Raw genomic sequence first — 15,295 nt, forward strand, 5'->3', positions numbered from 1 at the left:
TACGGCCTCCGAAATGAAGGAATTAGCTAGTTTAAGGACTCTAAGCCTGTCCGTAATGTCGTCTAGCGTAGATGAACTAAGGTTCTCTTCAAGCGACTCAATCCAAAATGCTGCCGCAGCCGTAATCGGCGCGATACATGCAAGGGGTTGTAATATAAAACCTTGTTGAACAAACATTTTCTTAAGGTAACCCTCTAATTTTTTATCCATTGGATCTGAGAAAGCACAGCTATCCTCCACCGGGATAGTGGTACGCTTAGCTAAAGTAGAAACTGCTCCCTCCACCTTGGGGACCGTTTGCCATAAGTCCCGAGTGGTGGCGTCTATTGGAAACATCTTTCTAAATATTGGAGGGGGTGAGAACGGCACACCGGGTCTATCCCACTCCTTAGTAACAATTTCAGTTAGTCTCTTAGGTATAGGAAAAACGTCAGTACTCGCCGGTACCGCAAAGTATTTATCCAACCTACACAGTTTCTCTGGTATTGCAACGGTGTTACAATCGTTGAGAGCTGCTAAGACCTCCCCTAGTAATACACGGAGGTTCTCCAATTTAAATTTAAAATTTGAAATATCTGAGTCCAATCTGTTTGGATCAGAACCGTCACCCACAGAATGAAGCTCTCCGTCCTCATGCTCTGCGAGCTGTGACGCAGTATCAGACATGGCCCTAGCATTGTCAGCGCACTCTGTTCTCACCCCAGAGTGATCACGCTTGCCTCTTAGTTCTGGTAATTTAGACAAAACTTCAGTCATAACAGTAGCCATATCTTGTAATGTTATCTGTAATGGCCGCCCAGATGTACTAGGCGCCAAAATATCACGCACCTCCCGGGCGGGAGATGCAGGTACTGCCGCGTGAGGCGAGTTAGTCGGCATAACTCTCCCCTCGCTGTTTGGTGAAATTTGTTCACATTGTACAGATTGACTTTTATTTAAAGTAGCATCAATACAGTTAGTACATAAATTTCTATTGGGCTCCACCTTGGCATTGGAACAAATGACACAGATATCTTCCTCTGAGTCAGACATGTTTAACACACTAGCAAAAAACTTACAACTTGGTTATAATCTTTTTTAGCAAAAAACGTACTGTGCCTCAAAGAGGTACTAACGATTAAATGACAGTTGAAATAATGAACTGAAAAAAAAACAGTTATAGCATCAAACTTTAAAAACAACAAAACTTTTAGCAAAGGTTTGTTCCCATTAGTAAAATAACAATAATTAAATTTGACATAAAAAATACAAAGCAACGTTTTTATTCACAGTCACTATAAGAATTCTCACAGCTCTGCTGAGAGAATTTACCTCCCTTCAAAGAAGTTTGAAGACCCCTGAGATCTATCAGAGATGAACCGGATCATGCAGGAAATATAAAAGTAACTGACTGGTATTTTTTGATGCGTAGCAAAGAGCGCCAAAAACGGCCCCTCCCTCTCCCACACAGCAGTGAAGAGAAACGAAACTGTCACAATTAAAGCAAAAAAACTGCCAAGTGGAAAATAATGCCCAAATATTTATTCACACAGTACCTCAGCAATGTAAACGATTCTACATTCCAGCAAAAACGTTTAACATGATAAATAGTTATTAAAAAGGATTAGTGACCTTTAACAGAGTAGTTCCGGTGAAATACCATCCCCAGAATACTGAAGTGTATACATACATGTCATTTTAACGGTATGGCAGGATTTTCTCATCAATTCCATTCAGAAAATAAAAACTGCTACATACCTCAATGCAGATTCATCTGCCCGCTGTCCCCTGATCTGAAGCCTTTACCTCCCTCAGATGGCCGAGAACAGCAATATGATCTTAACTACTCCGGTTAAAATCATAGTAAAAAACTCTGACAGATTCTTCCTCAAACTCTGCCAGAGAAGTAATAACACGCTCCGGTGCTATTTTAAAATAACAAACTTTTGATTGAAGTCATAAAAACTAAGTATAATCACCATAGTCCTCTCACACATCCTATCTAGTCGTTGGGTGCAAGAGAATGACTGGGACTGACGTAGAGGGGAGGAGCTATATGCAGCTCTGCTGGGTGAATCCTCTTGCATTTCCTGTTGGGGAGGAGTTATATCCCAGAAGTAATGATGACCCGTGGACTGATCACACATAACAGAAGAAAAAGGGTTTTACGCATACTTACAAATTAGGCATTTATTTTTCGATTTACAAAATAAATATGGAGCAGACTGGAGCCTGGGAGAACTAGAGGAAGTAATCAACTCACTGGCTCAAAAAAAAAAAAAAATGCAGTTAATAAGATATATAACTTATATATGATTTATAAAACTGAGATACACATGAAAAGAATACATGGGAAGTGGATTAGAACATTCAGGAATCTTACACCTCTAGAGATCTCATCTAGTTTAAAAAGGATTACTGAAACCACTAATATAACTTCCTGGAGAGAAGCACATTTTAAAATAATAAACCAGCTATATATCACACCCAGTAGATTGGCACATTGGTTTAAAAATGAGTCTATAGTATGTGCTAAATGTGGTTCAAGATCAGCAGATTTGGAGCACTGTTTATGGGCATGCTCAAAAATTAAACAGTTCTGGTTAAAAATACAATATTGGTTAAATACGACCCTTGAACCAAGGTGTCAACTCAGCAGTAAACAGATTATATTCCTGTATGAAATGCAGGGCCAACCGAGTAATATAAAATTGATTAATACGGCAATTCTACAGGGACGTATACTGATATTAGCTGAGTGGAAATCGCCTCAGGGGCCAAGTATCTCTAAATTTAAAGCAGAAATGATAAACCAGGCGATAATGGAACAATATAACATGAAGATAAAATCACAGAGAATGCTTAAAATGTATTTATATAAATGGCTAAAGGTAATTGAAGCACAACCAGAGATAGTACAAGTACAGATTATCACACCACTCTTAAAATCAAATTTAATACGACAATGGATAATTGATGGTAAATTACCGGCTTCATGGAGAATATTGCTAAAGTAATCCAAAACTTAAAATATAAAGGGTAAATAGGTGAGGACCCTGACCCTCCCAACACTCGGCCGATAAGGGACACACAGACGAGCCAATCACGCATCCTTAAGGCTAAATAAGATAGGTTAAAAATTCCTTCAGGTAAGGAGAATATATTGTATTAAAAGCCAGGTTAAGGAACACAAGATCAGATTGGTAGGTCTGTGGGTAAAGCCCTTTGACCTTTTTTTTTCTTTTTTCTCCTTGTTTGCTTTTTTTCTTTGTTGTGTTGTTCGTTTTTGTTTCATCCAGTTTTTTGTTTTTTCTTTTTTGTATGTATTTTCTGGAGAATGTATATTAATATGTTGTATCCACGCAGGGAGATATCCTGCTTAAGCAACTATGTTTTGTTGATCTTTATATTGTATATATATTGGGAAAAAAATAATAAAAAAGAGTTAAGAAAAAAAAACAAAAAACACACTCCATGGAGGAGTAACAAGTTTAAACCCAGGCCGAATCCTGACCAAGGCCTGACAAAACAATTGTACGTTTGGAACATCCGCCAAGCGCTTATGTAACAAAATAGACAATGCCGAAATCTTACCCTTTAGAGTACTTGCCGACAAACCCTTCTCCAGATCATCCTGGAGAAAGGACAAAATTCTAGGAATCCTTACTCTTCTCCAAGAGTATCCTTTGGATTCACACCAATACAAGTATTTACGCCAGATCTTATGGTAGATCCTGCGAGTCACTGGCTTACGAGCTTGAATCAAGGTCTCAATGACCGACTCTGAAAATCCACGTTTAGATAAAACTAAGCGTTCAATCTCCAAGCAGTCAGCTTCAGAGAAACAAGATTTGGATGAAGGAAGGGACCCTGAAGTAGAAGGTCCTTCCTCAAAGGGAGTCTCCAAGGTGGAAAGGAGGACATTTCCACTAGGTCTGCATACTAAATCCTGCAAGGCTACGCCAGGGCTATGAGAATTACAGACGCCCTCTCCTGCTTAGTTTGAGCAATGACTCTTGGAAGGAGAGCAAATGGAGGAAACAGGTATGCTAGACTGAAGTTCCAAGGAACCGTCAGAGCATCTATCAAAAATGCCTGCAGATCCCTTGACCTTGAGCCGTATCTCGGGAGTTTGGCATTCTGACGAGAAGCCATGCGATCCAAATTCGGCAGCCCCCATTTGAGGGTCAAGCTGGAAAACACATCCGGATGAAGTTCCCACTCCCTGGGATGAAAAGTCTGTCTGCTCAGAAAATCGGCTTCTCAATTGTACACTCCTGGGATTTGGATTGCAGAAAGACAGCAGTTGTGGGTATCTGAACACTGAATAATTCGGGCCACCTCTGACATGGCCCAGGAACTCCGAGTTCCCCCCTGGTGGTTGATGTAGGCCACCGAGGTTATGTTGTCCGATTGGAACCTGATAAACCGGGCTAAAGCTGAGGCCAGGCCAGTAGAGCATTGAAGATTGCTCTCAGCTCCAGTATGTTTATGGGCAGAGCTGACTCCTCCCGAGTCCACAGGCCCTGAGCCTTCATGAGCCCCAGACTGCTCCCCAACCCAGAAGGCTGGCATCCGTGGTCACAATCACCCATTAGAGTCTGCGGAAGCAAGTTCCCTGGGAGAGATGGTCCTGAGAAAGCCACCACGGAAGAGAGTCTATTGATGCCTGATCTATATCTATATGCAGAGACAGGTCCGTATAGTCCCCGTTCCATTGACTGAGCATGCATAACTGCAGAGGTCTGAGATGGAACCGAGCAAATGGAATGTCCATAGAAAACACCATCAGACCAATTACCTCCATACAGACTGAAGGGCAAGACAAGAGTCGAAAATCTTTCTTTTTCTGACCTCCGTCAGAAAAATCTTCATTAACATGGAGTCTATTATGGTCCCCAAAAACACGACCCTTGTAGCTGGAACCAGAAAACTTTTTTCCCGATTCACCTTCCAACCATGGGATCGAAGAAAAGACAAGAAGATCTCCGTATGCTTGTTGAAAAGATGGCGCCTGAACCAGAATGTTGTCCAAATAAGGTGCCACTGCAATGCCCCGAGACCAAAGCACAGCTAAAAGAGCCCCCAGAACCTTTGAAAAAATTCTGGGGGCTGAGGAAAGGCCGAATGGAAGGGCCACAAAATGGAAAGGATTGTCCAAGAAGGCGAATCTCAGAAACTTGTGATGGTCCCTGTGAATGGGAACATGAAGGTACGCATCCTTTAGATCTATGGTTGTCATGAACTGACCTTCTTGTACCAAAGGAAGAATGGAATGTATAGTCTCCATCTTGAAGGATTGCACTCTGAGAAACTTGATTAAACATTTTAGATCTAGGATTGGTCGAAAAGTTCCCTCCTTTTTGGGAACCACGAACAGATTCAAGTAAAATCCCAGACCCCTTTCCTGAATGGGAACTGGAACTATTACCCACAGGACAGCAAGGTCCTTGACACAATGTAAGAACGCCTCTCTTTTTATCTGGTCTACAGATAATCTGGAGAGTAGAAACCTGCCTCTGGGATTAAAAGATTTTGTATCCATGGGAGACGGATGTCCACCGCCCAGGGATCCGGAACATCTCTTATCCAGGCTTGAGAAAAAAGAGAGAGTCTGACCCCTACTAGATCAGGGGTCCGACCTTTCATGCTGACTTGGAGTCAGCTGTGGGCTTTTTAGATTGTTTTCCATTATTCCAAGACTGGCTAGGCTTCCAGGAAGACTTGGCTTGATCTTGCTTGGAGGAAGGAGAGGAAGCCTTGCCTCTAAAATTACGAAAGGCACGCAAATTACTCTGACATCCTTTCTGCTTATTCTTTTTATCTTGAGGAAGAAAGGAACCCTTCCGTCCTGTAATATCTGAGATAATGTCAGCCAAACCGGTCCCAAACACGGTCTTACCCTTGTAAGGGATCGCCAGAAGCTTGGAATTAGATGAAACATCCGCAGACCAGGAATTTAACCACAAGGCTCTGTGGGCTAAAACCGCAAAACCAGAAATTTTTGCTCCCAATTTAATGACTTGTAAGGGAGCATCAGTAATAAAGGAGTTAGCTAACTTAAGGGCCTTAATCCTGTCCTGGATCTCCTCAAGAGGAGTATCCGTCTGAAGAGACTCAGACAATGCATCGAACCAGTAAGCTGCAATGCTGGTCACCGTGGTAATACACACCGCAGGCTGCCATTGTAGACCCTGGTGAACGTACATCTTTTTTAGTAATGCCTCCAATTTCTTATCCACTGGATCCTTAAAAGAGCAACTATCCTCTATGGGAAAACCATAGCCAAACTGCAAACTGGAGATCGCTCCTTCTACCATAGGAACCATCTGCCACGACTCCTTAATGGAGTCCACTATAGGAAACATCTCCTTAAAAATAGGAGATGGAGAAAAAAGAATACCAGGTCTCTCCCACTCCCGTGCAATAATCTCCGTATCTCGGTCTGGTACTGGGAAAACCTCCACCGCGAAGGGAACATCAAAATACTTGATCAGCTTACTAAACTTTTTTAGGATTGACTACGATGGTCGTGTCGGAGTCGTCTGAAGTAGCCAAAACCTTCTTAAGTAATAAGCGAAGGTGTTCTAGATTTAATCTGAAGGATTCAGAAGAAGGAATTACACTATCTGAATCTGAGATTTCACCCTCAGACGCTACCGACATGTCTTCTTCCTCAGACTTTTGAGAAGGGACACCCTGGGTAGCCACAACTTGATCAGAAACCTTATTAACTGATTCTTTAAGTTTCCTTTTACGCCTTCCCTGCAGCATGGGAAAGGCTGACAATGCATCAGATACCGCAGAGGATACTTGGGAAGCAATGTCCTGTAAAGAAAATCCTACCAGATTGCAAGAGGAAACGCAGGTCATTGCATGTGGAGACTGAAAAGGTTGGGACACTGGAGGAGAATGCTGCGGCATATCTGCTATAGGAGACACCTGAACAGCATTTGCCTGGGATAATGGTGGCTCATGGTCAAAAATGTTATCTCTATAACTTAAAGTTCTCTCAATGCATGAGGAACAAAAACTGACAAGCAGCAACTTCGCCTGGGATAATGGTTTGAAAGGCCTCTTGATCCATATAATGTAATAAAAAAGGATAAAGTGTAAACATTCTTTATTTCAAAATAAAAAATAAATGTGTACTGTGTCCTTAAGTGGAAAAGTGTGTTAACGTAACAAACCAAATAGACCTCAGGCAACCTATACACCTCAGTAGCTTTACTGAGGTGCCTACCTGTCCTGCAGCTCACGGAGTGACTTCCCTCACAGAAGAAACTATCCGGACTTGAAAACGGCAGCGCAGTGAAATCGGAGCAGCCGACTACTACGTCACAGCTACACAGCTCTCTTCAGTCGCACTAAAAGCACACCAAAAGAAAACCGCTTAACAAGGACCCTCCCCTTTCCAAATACGGAGCGGTCCTAGCGGTTAAAGAGCCCTAACTGACGGAAAACTAGTAATTTTTATGACCTAAAAATAAAAAAGTTAAAAGTCCATAGTAACAGACATAACTCATTAAGTCACCATGAATCCCTCTCCTCACAGCCTCATGCCCAAAACTGCCAGTAAAGAAACCCCAATCATGAAAGTCTATAAAAATAACGGACCATTTTTTATAAGACAGCCCCTTAGCTGTTACAAGTGCCAGTATTTACTTTTGCAAAAGAAAACTAAAATGGCACTTAATTGAAAATGCTGTTCGGCAGCAGGACAGCTCACCTGGTTTGAGAGGGTGCAGCACCTCACATGGACCTGTAAAGAAAGAAAGTAAAACCTACTCAGGCTTTCTGTATAGGGCAGCAGATTCTTGAGAAAACGCAGTGAGGTTTGCACCCCACAAGTTCCCAAGTGCTCAAAAGCCATCAGAGTAAGCTTACTCTGCTTTAAAAATAATAAACTCTTGATTGAAGAAAACTTCTCATCAGACACCTAAACTTTCACCTCCTCCTTGCACTACAGACAAAGAGAATGACTGGGGGATTGTGGGTAGGGGATTGATATTAAACAGCTTTGCTGTGGTGCTCTTTGCCTCCTCCTGCTGGCCAGGAGTTATATTCCCAAAAGAAATTATGATGGTCCGTGGACTCACCGTGTCATTAAAAAGAAAGAGTAATTCCTAGGAGTAACGGATTGTGCACTCTCACCACCTGTATGGACGAAATATGCAATTAAACAAAGAAATTCTTATAACACTTTTAACAGCTGTATGATATGTTTATCTCTTTTTTCCTCCTATGTGGTAATGTGGGTCTTATGACTGCATCTTACCTTTTCAAGGTAATTCTGCATAATAATAGTCGGACTTTCCAAGCATGTTTCTGCAAGCCAGTTTCCACATAACCGCAAGCATTCTGCATAAATTAGCCGAAGACTGGAGTTGTTCTCAACCTTTAAATGAGGAAAAAGCTTTAATGTTGTTGTAAGGTGAACAGAGCAGTTAAACAAAAACTTAAGCCATTTAGGTTTAGTCGCTTATAGTTTAAAGTCAAATGGAATGATACTAACAAACATTAAAAAAACTTAAGGAAATGATTGTGCTACTTAAAACATGGTTGTTTTGCCCCAGTGTTAAGTGGCATGGATGCATAGATTAGATCCCCTTTGTACCTAATGTAAAGACTAGAACATTATTCCAGTAAAACTATAAATGTATTCTTTTTACACATTCAAAGTACATAGAGTGTATGTGGTTGAAACAAGTGCACTGTATGAATACACTAATTGACAGCTGCATATGTCCTGAGAGCAGTGCTAGTGTCCAAAAGATAAAGTGGACAGAAAAGATCAAGAAAATGTATATATAAAACCCCCCATAAATTATGCTTTAAGTCCACAGCCGCATTCATTACTTATGGGAAATAAGAACCTGGCCACCAGGAGGAGGCAAAGACCCACCAGCCAAAAAGCATATATACTCCTCCCACTTCCCCTATCCCCCAGTCATTCAGCCGAGGAACAAGGAACAGTGGAAGAAGCATCAAGGTGAAAGGGTGCCAGAAGATAAAAAAAAACGCCTCAAAAAAACGGGCGGGGGGCTGTGGACTCTTTCCCACGAAGAAAAGGAAATTATCAGGTAAGCATAATTTATGTTTTTCTTCCTAATGGGAAAGAGTCCACAGCCGCATTCATTACTTATGGGATTTTATACCCAAGCCAAAAAGGACACAGAATGCCAAAACGGGAGGGTAAGAGGCGGACCAATAAAGGCACCTACCTAAAAACAGTTAGTCCGAAACAGGGAACGAAAAACATTTTTTAAAAAGCGGTCCCAGATACACAAATCTACCAACAGTTCAAAGAACCTAGATAGAACCACAAGTGGGCCCACCGAGAGCACCCAACCCCAGGACAGCATCTGACAGGGGCAACAACCCCGCCACAGCCCCTCAACCAAGCAAGGATGTCTCACAAGCAAAGGAAAAAAATTCTGTAGCCAAAGAAAAACTCAGGAGAGAGACAGAAAAAGGATGATAAAAACCAGTGGCGCAAAAAAATAAGCAGAGCCCCCATCCGAAAACCGATACGAAACATCCCGCTCCTGTGCAGCTGAAACAGTGCAGACCAATACTACACCACTATAGACCGCAGAACAGCGGAACATCCTTCCTGAGTCCAACTTTCTGAGGAAGGAGAACCCCAGGATCCAACTTCCCCCAAGGGTTTCGAAAAAAACACCTCACAAGGGACCTCAAAGTGCATGCTAGCGTTCAAGGAACAACAGTTGCCCTGGAGACCACAGCAACCCTCCGCAAACTGGGTAGCAAAACTAACCGTAGGTCAATCAGTTGCCACCCCCAGTCATTCGACCGAAGACAAGCAAGAAAAAAGGAGAAACTATAGGGTGCAGTGGTGACTGTAGTTTAAAAATAAAAAACACCTGCCTTAAAGTGACAGGGCGGGCCGTGGACTGGATACACCACAAGAGAAAGAAATTTATCAGGTAAGCATAAATTTTGTTTTCTCTTGTAAGGTGTATCCAGTCCACGGGTTCATCCATTACTTGTGGGATACCAATACCAAAGCTTTAGGACACGGATGAAGGGAGGGACAAGGCAGGTACTTAAACGGAAGGCACCACTGCCTGTAAGACCTTTCTCCCAAAAATAGCCTCCGAAGAAGCAAAAGTATCAAATTTGTAAAATTTGTAAAAAGTATGAAGCGAAGACCAAGTCGCCGCCTTACAAATCTGTTCAACAGAGGCCTCATTTTTAAAAGCCCATGTGGAAGCTACCGCTCTAGTGGAATGAGCTGTAATTCTTTCAGGAGGCTGCTGGCCAGCAGTCTCATAAGCTAAGCGGATTATGCTTCTCAGCCAAAAAGAAAGAGAAGATGCCGAAGCCTTTCGGCCTCTCCTCTGTCCAGAGTAGACGACAAACAATGCAGATGTTTGACGAAAATCCTTAGTAGCTTGTAAATAAAACTTTAAAGCACGAACCACGTCAAGATTGTGTAATAGACGTTCCTTCTTTGAAGAAGGATTAGGACACAGTGAAGGAACAACAATTTCCTGATTGATATTCCTATTAGATACCACCTTAGGAAGAAACCCAGGTTTGGTACGTAAAACTACCTTATCTGCATGGAAGATCAGATAAGGGGAATCACACTGCAAGGCAGATAACTCTGAAACTCTTCGAGCCGAAGAGATAGCTACTAAAAACAGAACTTTCCAAGATAACAGCTTGATATCTATGGAATGCAAGGGTTCAAACGGAACCCCTTGAAGAACCTTAAGAACCAAATTTAAACTCCATGGCGGAGCAACAGGTTTAAACACAGGCCTGATTCTAACCAAAGCCTGACAAAACGCCTGAACGTCTGGAACATCAGCCAGGCGCTTGTGAAAAAGAATAGACAGAGCAGAAATCTGTCCCTTTAAGGAACTAGCCGATAATCCCTTTTCCAATCCATCTTGGAGAAAAGATAGTATCCTAGGAATCCTGACTTTACTCCACGAGTAACCCTTGGATTCACACCAATGAAGATATTTACCACCATATCTTATGATAGATTTTCCTGGTGACAGGCTTTCGAGCCTGAATCAAGGTATCAATGACCGACTCGGAGAAACCACGCTTTGATAAAATCAAGCGTTCAATCTCCAAGCAGTCAGATGCAGAGAAACTAGATTTGGATGTTTGAATGGACCTTGGAGTAGAAGGTCCTGCCTCAGCGGCAGAGTCCATAATGGGAAGGATGACATGTCCACCAGATCTGCATACCAAGTCCTGCGTGGCCACGCAGGTGCTATCAAAATCACCGAAGCTCTCTCCTGCTTGATCTTGGCAATCAGACGAGGGAGGAGAGGAAATGGTGGAAACACATAAGCCAGGCTGAAGGACCAGGGCACTGCTAGAGCATCTATCAGCGTTGCCTGGGGATCCCTTGACCTGGACCCATAACGAGGAAGCTTGGTGTTCTGACGAGACGCCATCAGATCCAGTTCTGGTTTGCCCCATAGATGAATACGCTGGGCAAATACCTCCGGATGGAGCTCCCACTCCCCCGGATGAAAAGTCTGCCGACTTAGAAAATCCGCCTCCCAGTTCTCTACTCCTGGGATATGGATAGCTGAGAGATGGCAAGAGTGAATCTCTGCCCATAGAATTATCTTGGAAACCTCCATCATGGCCAGGAGACTCCTTGTTCCCCCCTGATGGTTTATATATGCTACAGTCGTGATATTGTCCGACTGAAATCTAATGAACTTGGCCGCAGCTAGTTGAGGCCAAGCCTGAAGAGCATTGAATATCGCTCTTAGTTCCAGAATGTTTATCGGAAGGAGGGCTTCCACCTGAGTCCACGAACCCTGAGCCTTCAGGGAGTTCCAGACTGCGCCCAAGCCCAGAAGGCTGGCATCTGTCGTCACTATAGTCCACTCTGGTCTGCGGAAACTCATTCCCCTGGACAGATGGACTCGAGATAACCACCAGAGAAGAGAATCCCTGGTCTCTTGATCCAGATCTAACAGAGGAGACAAATCTGTGTAGTCCCCATTCCACTGGTTGAGCATGCAAAGTTGCAGTGGTCTGAAATGTAGGTGGGCAAACTGAACTATGTCCATTGCCGCTACCATTAGGCCGATCATTTCCATACACTGAGCCACTGATGGCCGAGGAGTGGAATGAAGAGCACGGCAAGAAGTTAGAAGGTTTGATATCCTGACTTCTGTCAGAAAAAATTTCATTTCTACTGAATCTATTAGAGTTCCTAGGAAGGAAACTCTTGTGAGAGGAGAGAGAGAACTCTTTTCTATGTTCACTTTCCATCCATGAGACCTCAGAAAGGCCAGAACAATGTCCGTATGGGACGATTTGAAGAGTAGACGCCTGAATCAGAATGTTGTCTAGGTAAGGGGCTACCGCTATGCCCCGCGGCCTTAGAAACCGCCAGAAGGGACCCTAGAACCTTCGTAAAGATTCTTTGTGCCGTGGCTAACCCGAAGGAAAGAGCCACAAACTGGTAATGCCTGTCTAGGAAGACGAACCTGAGGAACTGATAATGATCTCTGTGAATCGGAATGTGGAGATAAGCATCCTTTAAGTCCACTGTAGTCATATATTGACCCTCCTGGATCATAGGGAGGATGGTTCGGATTGTCTCCATCTTGAAGGATGGGACCCTGAGAAATTTGTTTAGGATCTTGAGATCCAAGATAGGTCTGAAAGTTCCCTCTTTTTTGGGAACTATAAACAGGTTTGAATAGAACCCAGCCCCTGTTCCTCTCTTGGAACTGGGTGGATCACTCCCATAACCAGTAGGTCTTGAACGCAACGTAAGAATGCCTCTCTTTTTATCTGGTTTACAGATAGTTGTGAGAGATGAAATCTCCCCTTTGGAGATGACCCTTTGAATTCCAGAAGATATCCCTGGGAAACAATCTCTAGCGCCCAGGGATCCTGGACGTCTCTTGCCCAAGCCTGGGCGAAGAGAGAAAGTCTGCCCCCCACTAGATCCGGTCTCGGATCGGGGGCTACTCCTTCATGCTGTCTTAGAGGCAGCCGCAGGTTTCTTGGCCTGCTTCCCCTTGTTCCAAGCCTGGTTAGGTCTCCAGACTGGTTTGGACTGGGCGAAATTTCCCTCTTGTTTGCATTAGAGGAAGTTGAAGCTGCGCCACTCTTGAAGTTTCGAAAAGAACGAAAATTATTCTGTTTGGTCCCTAACTTATTGGACCTATCCTGAGGAAGGGCGTAGCCTTTTCCTCCAGTAATATCAGAAATTATCTCCTTCAGACCAGGCCTGAATAGGGTCTGTCCCTTGAAGGGGATGTTAAGAAGTTTAGACTTTGAAGTAACGTTTGCTGACCAGGACTTAAGCCATAGCGCCCTACGCGCCAAAACTTGAATTCTTAGCCGTTAGTTTGGTTAACTGAAAAACGGCGTAAGAAATAAAGGAATTAGCTAACTTAAGAGCTTTAAACCTGTCTAGAATATCGTCTAACGGGGTCTCTACCTGCAGAGACTCCTCAAGAGACTCGAACCAAAAAGCCGCTGCAGCAGTAACTGGGGCTATGCATGCAAGAGGCTGGATGATAAAACCTTGATGTATAAACATTTTCTTAAGGAGGCCCTCCAATTTTTTATCCATAGGATCTAGGAAAGCACAACTGTCCTCGACGGGGATAGTTGTACGCTTAGCTAGGGTAGAGACTGCTCCCTCCACCTTAGGGACCATCTGTCACGAGTCCCGTATAGCGGCATCTATGGGAAACATATTTTTGAAAGCAGGAGGGGGAGAGAACGGCACACCTGGTCTATCCCATTCCTTAGTAGTAATTTCCGAAAACCTCTTAGGGACTGGAAAAACATCAGTGTAAACAGGCACTGCAAAGTATTTGTCCATTTTACACAATTTCTCTGGAACCACAATGGGGTCACAGTCATCCAGAGTCGCTAAAACCTCCCTAAGCAATAAGCGGAGGTGTTCAAGCTTAAATTTAAACGCTGTCATTTCAGAATCAGGCTGAAGTAACGCCTTCCCTGAGTCTGAAATGTCACCCAAAGATAGAAGCTCACCTGCCTCGGCTTCTGAGTATTGTGAGGGCATATCGGACACAGGCATTAAAGCGTCAGAAAGCTCTGTATTAGTTCTAGCCCCAGAGCTGTCTCGCTTTCCTTGTAACCCTGGCAGTTTGGAAAATACCTCTGTGAGGGTATTATTCATAACTGCCGCCATGTCCTGCAAGGTAAACGAATTAGACGCGCTAGATGTACTTGGAGCAGGAGTTATAAGTTCTGACACATGGGGAGAGTTAGATGGCATAATCTTCCTTTTTTTAGTCAGAGAATCCCCTGGAGATAAATCTTTAAGTGCCATAATATGGTCTTTATAGTTTATAGAAATTTCAGTACATTTGGTACACATTCTAAGAGGGGATTCCACCATGGCTTCTAACAAATTGAACAAGGAGTTTCCTCTATGTCAGACATGTTTAACAGACTAGTAATGAGACAAGCAAGCTTGGAAAACACTTTAATAAAGGTAAAACAGCAATTAAACAATAACGTTACTGTGCCTTTAAGAGAAAAAAACATACTTAAACTGCAAAACAGTGAAAAAATATAGCAAATTCTTTGAAATTTTTACAGTGTGTGTAAGGGACTAAAGCAGCATTGCACCCACCTGCAAATGGATGATTAACCCCTTAGGCCCCAAACCGGATTGAAAAAACGTTAAAAAACGTTTAAAAGACAATTGAGCACCCTGCCACAGCTCTGCTGAGGCTCCTACCTGCCCTCAAATACGATTTTGTGCAGAAATAAACCCCTTGTAATGGTCCGCAGGTGTCAGAGGACTCCTCTAGGGAAGCTGGATGTCTGAGTCTGAATAAAAACTGCGCATTTAGAGCGCTAAAATAGGCCCCTCCCACCATGTACTGGATGCCAGAGGGGCCTTAAGAAAGTACTCCTAGGAGTATCTGATTAGCCATGTGGAAACTAGGCCCCAAATAAAGAGTTATCTCCCTCAGAGAAAAATCGTCCTATTTTTAAAATCATGTAAATGTTTTGTCCCTAAGTAACATAAGCATTAACATGAGTATTACCCTGTTCTGTAAGCATGATCCCAGTCGCTGTTAAATCACTGCATCAGGCTTACCTCAGTACACAAGGCTCTGTCAGCATTTTCTAGAACTCATATCATCTCTCTAGAAAACATAATTTATGCTTACCTGATAAATTTATTTCTCTTGTAGTGTATCCAGTCCACGGATCATCCATTACTTGTGGGATATTCTCCTTCCCAACAGGAGGTTGCAAGAGGATCACCCACAGCAGAGCTGCTATATAGCTCCTCCCCTCACTGCCA

At 43.1% G+C, this 15,295-nt stretch overlaps 1 protein-coding gene across 1 annotated transcript in view; it reads right to left on the minus strand.

The window, feature by feature from the left end:
• Positions 1-15,295, minus strand: part of ATM (ATM serine/threonine kinase) — a 925,848-nt gene that overhangs the window by 269,916 nt on the left and 640,637 nt on the right. Inside the window, exon 48 of the mRNA XM_053708547.1 lies at positions 8,258-8,377. Coding sequence (XP_053564522.1) covers positions 8,258-8,377 — 120 coding nt within the window. The remainder of the gene's footprint in view (positions 1-8,257; positions 8,378-15,295) is intronic.

The sequence above is a fragment of the Bombina bombina genome, chromosome 3 (assembly GCF_027579735.1).
Source record: "Bombina bombina isolate aBomBom1 chromosome 3, aBomBom1.pri, whole genome shotgun sequence".
Lineage (NCBI taxonomy): Eukaryota > Metazoa > Chordata > Amphibia > Anura > Bombinatoridae > Bombina > Bombina bombina.